An 11,541-nucleotide genomic window follows, 5' to 3' on the forward strand; every position below is an offset into this window, starting at 1 on the left:
ACCTGTCTTTGCTGTTCTCCAACCTCCTTGAGTGACATCTCCAGGCACAGGAGTGAACCAGATCAATAGCGCCTGAAGTGACCCCCAGCAAGCTGCAGCAGCCCTACAGAAGAGGGACCTGACCACTGAAAGAAAAACAAACAGAAAGCAACAACAACAGCATCAACAACAAAAAAGTACCCACAAAAACCCTATCCAAGGCCAGACATGGTGGCTCACACCTGTAATCCCAATACTTTGGGAGGCCGAGGTGGGCAGATCGCTTGAGGTCAGGAGTTCGACACTAGCCTGGCCAACATGGCGAAACCCTGTCTCTACTGAAAAATACAAAAATTAGCCAGGTGTGGTGGTGCATGACTGTAGTGCCAGTTACTCGGGAGTCTGAGACATGAGAATCACTTGAACCTGGGAGGAGGAGTTGCAGTGAGTCGAGATCATGCCACTGCACTCTAGCCTGGGTAACAGAGCAAGACTCAGTCTAAAAAAACAAAAACAAAAACAAAACAAAACAAAAAAATCATCCAAGGGTCAGCAGCCTCAAAGATAGAAACTAAACTCATGAAGATGAGAAAGAATCAACCAAAAAATGCTGAAAGGCCACAGTGCCTCTTCCCCTCCAAATGATCAAAATGTCTCTTCAGCAAGGTGCAGAACTGGGCAGAGGATGAGATGGATGAATTGACAGAAGCAGGCTTCAGAAGATGGGAAAAAACGAACTCTGCTGAGCTAAAGGAACATGTTCTAACCCAATTCAAAGAAGCTAAGAACCTTGATAAAAGGTTAGAGGAACTGCTAACTAGAATAACCAGTTTGGAGAAGAATGTAAATGACCTGATGGAGCTGAAAAACACAGCACGAGAACTTCCTGAAGCATACAAAAGTATCAATAGCCGAATTGACCAAGCAGAAGAAAGGATATCAGAGTTTGAAGACTTTTTTATTATGGCGTCCTGTGTGGGAAATGCACAAGGGGAGAAGAAAAGACACACACACGATACCTTTAAGGGTAAACAAGCTTTATCCCACGTAAATGGCAATGCAGATATAATAAGCAAATTGATATCATAAGCAAATTGCAATGGGAGAAGGGAAAACAGATATGTATGTGTAAATATATATATATATATTTATATATATATATATCAGACACCACACTCACCAGACTATGGAGGATTAACGCCACGCTGGGAAGCAGCAGCCTGGGCTCTAGAGTCAGCCACCCATTCATGCACACACGAGCAGAGGAATCTTAAAGCTTTGGGGTCCAGGACCCTAGCTCTTTTTGTAAGAAGTTGTTTGGCATGAAGCCCAGTCATGAGGGCCCTTCGCGACTGGGCTCAAGGAACACAAAAATGTCAACTTGTTTTTGCGATTGTCTATTATTTTTCTTTTTTTTTTTTTTTTGAGACGGAGTCTGGCTCTGTTGCCCAGGCTGGAGTGCAGTGGCCGGATCTCAGCTCACTGCAAGCCCCGCTTCCTGGGTTCACGCCATTCTCCTGCCTCAGCCTCCCGAGTAGCTGGGAGTACAGGCGCCCGCCACCTCGCCCAGCTAATTTTTTTTGTATTTTAGTAGAGACGGGGTTTCACCGTGTTAGCCAGGATGGTCTCGATCTCCTGAACTCGTGATCCGCCCGTCTCGGCCTCCCAAAGTGCTGGGATTACAGGCTTGAGCCACCGCGCCCGGCCTGTCTATTATTTTTCAATAACTAACGTATAGAATACATCGAAATAGAGATTTCTCTGAAACAGCGCTGGATGAACACTTCAAGGGGCTCACACTGAAAGGACACAAAGATAGATGTGTACCCGCCCCCCACCCGCTACACCCTTGTTCTGCTCTCTAATCTTTGCACATACCAGAGATTTCGTAAGTTCTGTGAGTACCTGGTTTTCTGCACGTACCAGAGATTTTGTTTTGCACATACCAGAGATTTTGTAAGTTCTGAGGCAAGGTCACAAGACGTGTTTAAGTAAGATAAACTCTTGCTGCCATAAACCTGCTCTCCCACCTCAAAGTTTGAACCAAAATATCAGAAATGGCAGGAACCAATCATAGTTAGCCAAATCGCCTTGTTCAAACACTAGCCAATCATATATCTGATTTGTATAATAACTCTATGCCCACTTTTCTTAGACTATATAACATTGTTCGGAGCTGAGTGGGGGAGCTCTCCTGCCCGTCTCGTTTCACGAGTGAGGGAGAGTTCCAGGTTCGAACCTGTAATAAAGATCCTTGCTGCTTAGCTTTGACTCTGGACTCTGGTGGTCTTCTTCGGGGAATAAACGGTCTGGGCATAACAAATGGGGGCTCGTCCGGGATTTCCCCCAAGCCCACCAGACCCCCAAGTCAACGGATCTTAATCTGTAGGTAAGCCGGCTTTGTCACTGTCTCTGTCTTTGTCTCTGTCTGTCTCCCTGAAATTTCGCGAAATCCGTAATCTCTAATCTGTATTGGTCTGTTCTGTAAGTGGCACGGTCTTGGCGGACGCGCTAGAAGACAGCCACTCGGGACTGGTGGGAGACGTTCCCCAGTGCCCATCTGGGGGCCTCCATCCTTGGTTGCCCCGTCTGACTCAGGTTGGAAGTCCGACACGCGCTCGCGAATGCTCATCGTTATCACTGTCTGTCCGTTATTGTTAAGTGTTAAGTGTAAGCCCAAAACGAAACATAAAACCTTTTCTTCCCCTTCCAGGACCGGACCTGTCGGATACTCCCCTCTGCTTCACACTCATTTTCGTCCCCCCTTCTCTTTGTAGGAGCAGTCCAAAGATGGGCAACAACCAGAGCACGCCGCTCTCACTCCTTGTTACCAATTTTAAGGATGTGAAGGCTCGGGGGCGTAACTTAAGCGTAGAACTAAAGAAGGGAAAGCTAGTTACTTTCTGCCGTTCGGAGTGGCCCTCTTTCGGCATAGGGTGGCCCTCCGAAGGAACTTTCTGTCTCTCTATTATTACTAAGGTAAAAACTAAGATTTTCCTGCCAGGGCAGTCAGGACATCCTGATCAAATTCCTTATATTCTAGTGTGGCAGGATCTTGTGGAAAACCCACCACCCTGGATAACTCCATTCATCCTTGAGCCTTGCAAGGTCCTAGTAACGCGACCTACAAGACAAAGGACTCCCTCTGCTCCCTCGGCCCCTGTGCTGCCGGACAGCCAGGACCCCCTAACGTTAGAACCCACATTTCCCCCACCATATCCGCACCTTATCCCGCAGGACCCAGTCCCCCAGGGTGGTGCTTCCGTAGAGGGGAACCGAGAAGCGGAAGCAGCCGAGAGTGAAAGTAACCTGGGGGGGCTGGCCGGCCGAACACGAGGCCGCGTACAGCGGGACCAAGCTTCCCGACTCCCTGACTCCACTGTAGCCCTGCCTCTCAGAGAAATAGGATCGCTCGATGATACCGGGCTCTCCCGTCTCATGTATTGGCCTTTTTCCACCAGTGATTTATACAATTGGAAGTCCCAAAATGCTGGGTTCTCAGATAATCCCAAAGATCTAACCTCGTTGTTAGACAGTGTCATGTTTACTCACCAGCCAACCTGGGATGACTGTCAACAGCTCCTCCGAATCCTGTTCACAATGGAGGAGCGGGAAAGAATCCAAGTTGAGGCCAGAAAACTGGTTCCAGGAGATGACGGCCAGCCAACGGCAAATCCTGACCTCATTAATGCGGCTTTCCCTTTGACCCGGCCCAGATGGGACTACAACACGGCAGAAGGTAGGGGACGACTGCTCATTTATCGCCAGACTCTAATGGCGGGTCTCCGGGCTGCAGCTCGCAAGCCCACCAATTTGGCTAAAGTATATTCTGTGTTACAAGGTAAGACAGAAAGCCCCGCTGTGTATTTAGAGAGATTAATGGAAGCCTTCAGACAGTTTACCCCTATGGACCCGGAAGCACCGGAAAATCAGGCAGCGGTAGTAATGTCCTTTGTAAACCAGGCAACACCAGATATTAAAAGAAAACTCCAGAAATTAGAAGGTTTAGAGGGAAAGCAGATTCAGGACCTCCTTCAGATGGCCCAGCGAGTTTATAATAATAAGGATACTCCAGAAGAAAAACAGTTCAAGGCAACCAAAGAAATGACCAAAGTCTTAGTAGCAGCTTTCCCCCAGGCAGGAAATGGCCAAAACAGAAAGCAGAAAAAGCAAGGCCCTAGGCAAGGATTAGAAAAAGATCAGTGTGCTTATTGCAAGGAACGTGGCCACTGGATTAAAGACTGCCCAAAGAAACGGAGACCAGCTAACCCTACCTCCGTACTCGTTACCCAGGACTCTGACTAGGGAGGATGGGGTTCGGACCCCCTCCCCGAACCCAGGGTAACTTTGCAAGTGGAGGGGTCCCCAGTTCGCTTTTTGGTCGATACTGGGGCGGAACGCTCAGTCCTAACCAAACCAATTGGAAAAATGTCTAAGAAAACATCCTGGGTGCACGGGGCCACAGGCATCAAAAAATACCCCTGGACAACCCAGAGGACTGTAGACTTAGGAACGGGAAAAGTCTCCCATTCCTTCCTAGTCATCCCAGAGAGCCCCTGCCCTCTACTAGGGAGGGACTTGCTGACAAAGATGGGGGCCCAAATCCACTTTGAGCCAGAAGGGCCCAAGATAACTGATTCCCAAAACAGGCCAATATCTATCCTGACTGTCACCTTAGAAGATGAGTACCGACTCCATCAAGAGCAAAAGCCCCCCGATCAGGGAATTGACTCTTGGCTCCAGCGTTTCCCTGAAGCGTGGGCAGAAACTGGGGGCTTAGGGCTAGCTAAACATGGACCTGCCATATTTGTGGAAGTTAAGCCAGGGACGGACCCGGTTCGGGTTCGGCAATATCCTATGCCCCTGGAGGCAAGAGAAGGAATTACGCCCCATATCCGCCGACTCCAGACCAGGGAGTCCTACGGGCTTGCCACTCATCCTGGAATACTCCACTGTTACCTGTTCGTAAACCCAACAGTACGGACTACAGGCCAGTACAGGATTTAAGAGAAGTTAATAAAAGGGTCATGGACATACATCCCACTGTGCCCAATCCATACACCCTTCTGAGTGCCTTACATCCCAAAAAACAGTGGTATACCGTTCTTGATCTAAAAGATGCTTTCTTCAGCCTTCCTCTGGCTCCCAAAAGTCAAGAACTCTTTGCATTTCAATGGACGGATCCTGAGGGGGCATCAACGGTCAGCTAACATGGACCAGACTGCCACAAGGGTTCAAGAACTCGCCAACCCTGTTCGATGAAGCCCTTCATGAAGATCTGGGTGAGTACCGGCGGCAACACCCTGAAATAACTCTTTTGCAATATGTTGATGATCTCTTAATAGCGGCCAGGTCCCCGGAAACTTGTGTTCGAGGGACTGAGGACCTCCTGAAGACTCTGGGGGAGCTAGGCTACCGAGCCTCAGCAACAAAGGCTCAGATCTGCAAGTCGGAGGTAACTTATCTGGGGTACCTATTAAAAGGGGGGCAACGCTGGCTAACCAAAGCCCGAAAGGAAACAGTCCTGCGCATCCCTAGACCCCAGTCAACACAGCAAGTGACAGAATTCCTGGGGTCGGCAGGGTTCTGTAGGTTATGGATACCCGGATTTGCTGAGTTAGCCAAGCCCCTATACCAGGCAACAAAGGAACGGCAGCCCTTCAATTGGACGGAAGAGGCTGAGCTGGCCTTTCAGCAAATCAAAACTGCCTTGTTATCAGCCCCCGCGCTGGGGCTCCCTGATGTCTCCAAGCCCTTCCACTTATACGTGGATGAAAGTAAGGGTGTTGCAAAAGCCGTGTTAACACAGTACCTAGGCCCCTGGCAGAGGCCAGTTGCCTATTTGTCAAAAAAATTAGATTCAGTGGCTGCTGGCTGGCCACCCTGCCTCCGGATAATCGCGGCGACCGCCCTAATGGTCCGAGACGCTGATAAACTTATCATGGGGCAAGAGTTGCCCGTTATAACCCCGCATGCCATTGAAGGCGTCCTCTGGCAGCCGCCGGACCGATGGATGAGTAACGCCCGGCTCACCCACTATCAAGGACTGCTGTTAAACCCCCTCAGAATAACTTTTCTGCCCCCAACCTCTTTAAACCCTGCTTCACTGCTGCCAAATCCAGACTTGGACGCCCCGTCCCATGAGTGCACTGAGATACTGGCTCAGGTGCATGGGGTGCGGGAGGACCTGCAAGATCATCCGCTCCCCGACACAGAACTCACCTGGTTCACTGATGGCAGCAGCTATGTCCACCAAGGCCAGCGGTATGCAGGAGCGGCTGTAACGTCAGAGACTGAGGTAATCTGGGCGGAACCCTTGCCTCCAGGGACATCGGCCCAAAGAGCCGAACTGATAGCCCTTACACAGGCCCTCACCCTAGGGGCAGAGAAAAAACTAACAGTATACACGGATAGCCGCTATGCTTTCGCTGCTGCGCACATACATGGGGCCATCTACAGAGAAAGGGGACTATTAACAGCCGAAGGCAAAGAAATAAAAAACAAGCAAGAGATCCTAGCTCTATTAACTGCTTTGTGGAAACCAAAGAAATTGGCTATCGTACATTGCCCTGGGCATCAGAAACCAACTACGCCAATTGCTCGAGGCAAATTCTTAGCCGACCAAACCGCAAGGAGCATAGCAAAAGCTCCCAGTCAGCTCCTCGCGCTCCAGCTCCCCGATCCTGGCCTGCGAAGTTTGCCATGTTTTCCCGACTATACCGAACAGGATCGCAAATGGATGAACACGCTTCCCCTAAAACAGGTTAAAAATGGGTGGTGGACTGATATAAATGACCAAACCATCCTACCAGAAAAATTAGGATGGCAGGTGTTGGAACACATCCACCGGACAACCCACCTGGGTGCCCAGCGAATGATGGACTTAATCAGGCACGCCAAGTTTAGAATCAGGCGCATAGCTGAACTGGCCAGCGATGTCACAACAAATTGCAAAGCCTGCCAACTAAACAACGCTTGCCCCCAAACCCAGACCACCGCAGGAATTAGGTGTAGAGGAACTAGGCCTGGTATCTATTGGGAAATAGACTTTACTGAGATAAAGCCTGGAAAATATGGGTATCAGTACTTACTTGTCTTTGTAGATACTTTTTCAGGATGGACAGAAGCGTTCCCAACTAAGAGAGAAACTGCTCAGGTTGTAGCAAAGAAAATTTTGGAAGAAATCCTCCCCAGGTATGGCTTTCCCGTCCAAATAGGGTCAGACAACGAACCAGCCTTCGTTGCTAAGCCTTACAGAAAATTCACCAGGAAGTTTGGCCCAGACTACGAGAACTGTACGAGGCAGGACCTCCGCCGATGCCTCATCCGTTCCAGCCGGGAGACTGGGTCCTAGTCAAGCGCCACCGGCAAGAAACTCTTCAACCCAGGTGGAAAGGACCACTGCAAGTACTCCTGACTACTCCCACCGCTCTCAAAGTAGAAGGCATCGCTTCGTGGATCCACTACACACACGTCAAACCAGTGGACCCAACATCCGACCTTCTCGAGCCGTCTGGAGCACCGGTTACATGGACTGTAGACAAAGCTAAGAACAATCCCTTAAAGCTAACCCTGCGCCGTCATCCCCATAGCCGTAACCATGTCTAGCTTACCTATGCTTTTATGCCTTATGCATCTGACTCTCCTCACTGCTGCGCCGTCTAATCCCTATGTCTGGAGGTTCTGGCTCTATGAGAACAAAACTCACCCCGGGGAAACCCCCCAAGCGGGTAAACTGCTAGCTAGCACAGACTGCCCCCCCTCAGGGTGTAATACTATAGTTTACCTCAATTTCACTAGGTTCCAGATTGCCCAACCAGCAATACCCATGATCTGTTTTGAATATGATCAAACTGAATATAATTGTAAAAATTATTGGTGGCACCAGAGTGCAGGTTGCCCATATAGCTACTGTAAGATGCACTCTGTCCGATACTGGAGAGAACGACAAGGGTGGTATTTTTACAAACCTGAGTCTCCCGTCACTTACACTTGGATAATTAGAGACCCATGGGACTCTCGGTGGACAACCCCACAACATGGGGGAGTATATTACTCATCAACTAGTACCTGGCCCAGTAGCCATTTATATCTGTGGAGAAGTCTAGTCCAGATTCAACCCTTAATCCACACACAAATCCACAGGCAAGAAACCAAGCTATCACAAGACTTGCAGCCCTTCTCCTGGCTAACTCTATTACGGGAAGGGCTAGCATTCACCAACCTCACTGGTTTAGGCGACCTGTCCTCTTGCTTTATGTGTGCAACCCTAGGAAGACCACCATTAACGGCTGTTCCTCTATCCTCCCCTCCCACAAACTATACAGGTTTTAACTCATCGATAGTCACGATACCCGATGTAGCCCTGTACCATGACCCATACCAAGAGAAATACCCCTATTGTTATTCGGCATTTAGCAACAGCCTCTGTAACCAATCGGCTACATACCCTAATAGTCCCATATATGCTCCCCCTGGTGTGTTCTTCTGGTGTAATATGACTCTGTTAAAAACTCTGTCCAAAAGCATCTCTGACGGACAGTTGTGTATCCCTGTTACCCTAGTTCCCCGACTGACACTCCTAACCCCGGCAGAGTTCATAGGCTGGGCAGGGACCGCCCCAACTAAAACTGCGCAACATAGATGAGCAGTTTTTCTACCACTAATTGCCGGAATATCCTTAACAACCTCTGTTGTCGCAGCGGGGTTAGCAGGAGGGGCCCTACAACACTCCATGATAGAAAACGACAAGCTGTTACAACAATTCTCTGTTGCTATGGAAGACTCCGCCTATTCCCTAGCCTCCCTTCAGCGGCAGCTCACCTCCCTAGCACAGGTCACCCTTCAAAACCGCAGAGCCTTAGACTTACTCACGGCTGAGAAAGGAGGTACCTGTATGTTCCTCAAAGAAGAATGCTGTTTCTATATAAATGAGTCAGGGTTAGTTGAGGAAAGAGTCCAACGCCTACACGAACTAAGCTTAGAAATGAAAAAGCAACAATTCACTACAGCCGCTAACAATTGGTGGAGCTCTTCAATGTTTTCCCTTCTGACACCCCTTTTAGGCCCCCTAATGTCTTTACTACTTCTATTCACTATAGGCCCCTGTGTGGTAAATAAAATTTTACAATTTGTCAGAGAAAGGTTTGATACCATCCAACTAATGGTCCTCCGTAGCCATCACCAGCCTCTCCTGCACCCAGAAAGTGAGGCTATATTATAAGATCTGGAAATCCAAGATTGGACATCCAGTTACTTATGAGAAGGGAGAAAGGAAAGGACACAAAGATAGATGTGTACCTGCCCCCCACCCTCTACACCCTTGTTCTGCTCTCTAATCTTTGCACATACCAGAGGTTTCGTAAGTTCTGTAAGTACATGTTTTTCTTTCTGAGGCCAAGTCACAAGGAATGTTTAAGTAAGATAGCCAGGTCACAAGGTGTGTTTAAGCAAGATAGCCATAAACTGGTTGTGCAACCTGACGCAATATAATTAACTGCCTTTGTGTAAAACTACTCTTCCGCCTCAAGGGTTGTACTGAAATATCAGAAATGGCGGGAACCAATCATAGTTTGCCAAATCGCTTTGTTCAAACTCCAGCCAATCATACCTCTAATTTGTATAATGATCCTATGCCTACTTTCCTTAGACTATATAACATTGTTCGGAGCTGAGTGGGGGAGCTCTCCTGCCCGTCTCGTTTCACGAGCGAGGGAGAGTTCCAGGTTCGAACCTGTAATAAAGATCCTTGCTGCTTAGCTTTGACTCTGGACTCTGGTGGTCTTCTTCGGGGAATAAACGGTCTGGGCATAACAGTTTAGGACCAGATAATCAAGAAAGTACTGTTCAGCCAATGATTACTTCAATTCCTGTTAATCTATGGGGTCGAGATTTATTACAACAATGGGGTGCGGAAATCATTATGCCAGCTCCATTATACAGCCCCACGAGTCAAAAAATCATGACTAAGATGGGATATATACCAGGAAAGGGATTAGGAAAAAATGAAAATGGCATTAAAGTCCCAATTGAGACTGAGAAAAATCAAGAAAGAAAAGGAATAGGGTATCCTTTTTAGGGGTGGCCGCTGTAGCGCCTCCTAAACCCATTCCATTAACTTGGAAAACAGAAAAACCGGTATGGGTAAATCAGTGGCCGCTACCGAAGCAAAAACTGGAGGCTTTACATTTATTAGCAAAGGAACAATTAAAAAAAGGACACATTGAGCCTTCATTCTCACCCTGGAATTCTCCTGTATTTGTAATTCAGAAAAAATCAGGCAAATGGCGTATGTTAATGGACTTAAGAGCCATAAATGCTGTAATTCAACCCATGGGGCCTCTTCAACCCGGATTGCCCTCTCCGGCCATGATCCCAAAAGACTGGCCTTTAATTATAATTGATCTTAAGGATTGCTTTTTTTTACCATTCCTCTGGCAGAGCAAGATTGTGAAAAATTTGCCTTTACTATACCAGCCATAAATAATAAAGAACCAGCCACCAGGTTTCAGTGGAAAGTATTACCTCAGGGAATGCTTAATAGTCCAACTATTTGTCAAACTTTCGTAAGTCAAGTGCTTCAACCAGTTAGAGACAAATTTTCAGATTCTTATATCATTCACTATATTGATGATATTTTATGGGCTGCAGAAACAAGAGAAACATTAATTGACTGTTACACATTTCTGCAAGCAGAGGTTGCCAACGCAGGACTAACAATAGCATCTGATAAGATCCAAACCTCTGCTCCTTTTCATTATTTAGGGATGCAGATAGAAAATAGAAAAATTAAGTCACAAAAAAATAGAAATAAGAAAAGATACATTAAAAACATTAAATGACTTTCAAAAATTGCTAGGCGATATTAACTGGATTCGGCCAACTCTAGGCATTCCTACTTATGCCATGTCAAATTTGTTCTCTATCCTAAGAGGAGATCCAGACTTAAATAGTAAAAGAATATTAACCCCAGAGGCAACAAAAGAAATTAAATTAGTGGAAGAAAAAATTCAGTCAGCGCAAATAAGTAGAATAGATCCTTTAGCCCCACTCCAACTTTTGATTTTTGCTACTGCACATTCTCCAACAGGCATCATTATTCAAAACACTGATCTTCTGGAGTGGTCATTCCTTCCTCACAGTACAATTAAGACTTTTACATTGTACTTGGATCAAATAGCTACATTAATTGGTCAGGCAAGATTACGAATAATAAAATTGTGTGGTAATGACCCAGACAAAATAGTTGTTCCTTTAACCAAGGAACAAGTTAGACAAGCCTTTATCAATTCTGGTGCATGGCAGATTGGTCTTGCTGATTTTGTGGGAATCATTGATAATCATTACCCAAAAACAAAAATCTTCCAGTTTTTAAAATTGACTACTTGGATTTTACCTAAAATTACCAGACATGAACCTTTAGAAAATGCTCTGACAGTATTTACTGATGGTTCCAGCAATGGAAAAGCGGCTTACACAGGATCAAAAGAGCGAGTAATCAAAACTCAATATCAATCAGCTCAAAGGGCAGAGTTGGTTGCGGTCATTACAGTGTTACAAGAT

The 11,541-nt window shown here is 47.0% G+C and overlaps 1 protein-coding gene across 3 annotated transcripts; it reads left to right on the forward strand.

Moving 5' to 3' along the window:
- The first annotated feature begins 2,164 nt into the window (after positions 1–2,164).
- LOC135968622 (uncharacterized) lies at positions 2,165–10,797 on the forward strand. Of its 3 annotated transcripts, XM_074026572.1 has the most exons (4): positions 2,165–3,718; positions 5,325–5,434; positions 6,102–6,277; positions 7,083–7,151. In XM_074026572.1, exons 1-3 carry the CDS (start codon positions 2,770–2,772, stop codon positions 6,261–6,263), a joined length of 1,221 nt encoding a protein of 406 aa, XP_073882673.1. In that variant the 5' UTR covers positions 2,165–2,769; the 3' UTR covers positions 6,264–6,277; positions 7,083–7,151. The 3 variants fall into 3 exon arrangements, with proteins under 3 accessions (XP_073882673.1, XP_065392257.1, XP_065392256.1); XM_065536185.2 differs by having other exon boundaries at positions 5,325–6,277; XM_065536184.2 differs by having other exon boundaries at positions 5,325–10,797.
- The last annotated feature ends 744 nt before the right edge of the window (positions 10,798–11,541 follow it).

The sequence above is a fragment of the Macaca fascicularis genome, chromosome 19, assembly GCF_037993035.2.
Source record: "Macaca fascicularis isolate 582-1 chromosome 19, T2T-MFA8v1.1".
Classification (NCBI taxonomy): Eukaryota; Metazoa; Chordata; class Mammalia; order Primates; family Cercopithecidae; genus Macaca; species Macaca fascicularis.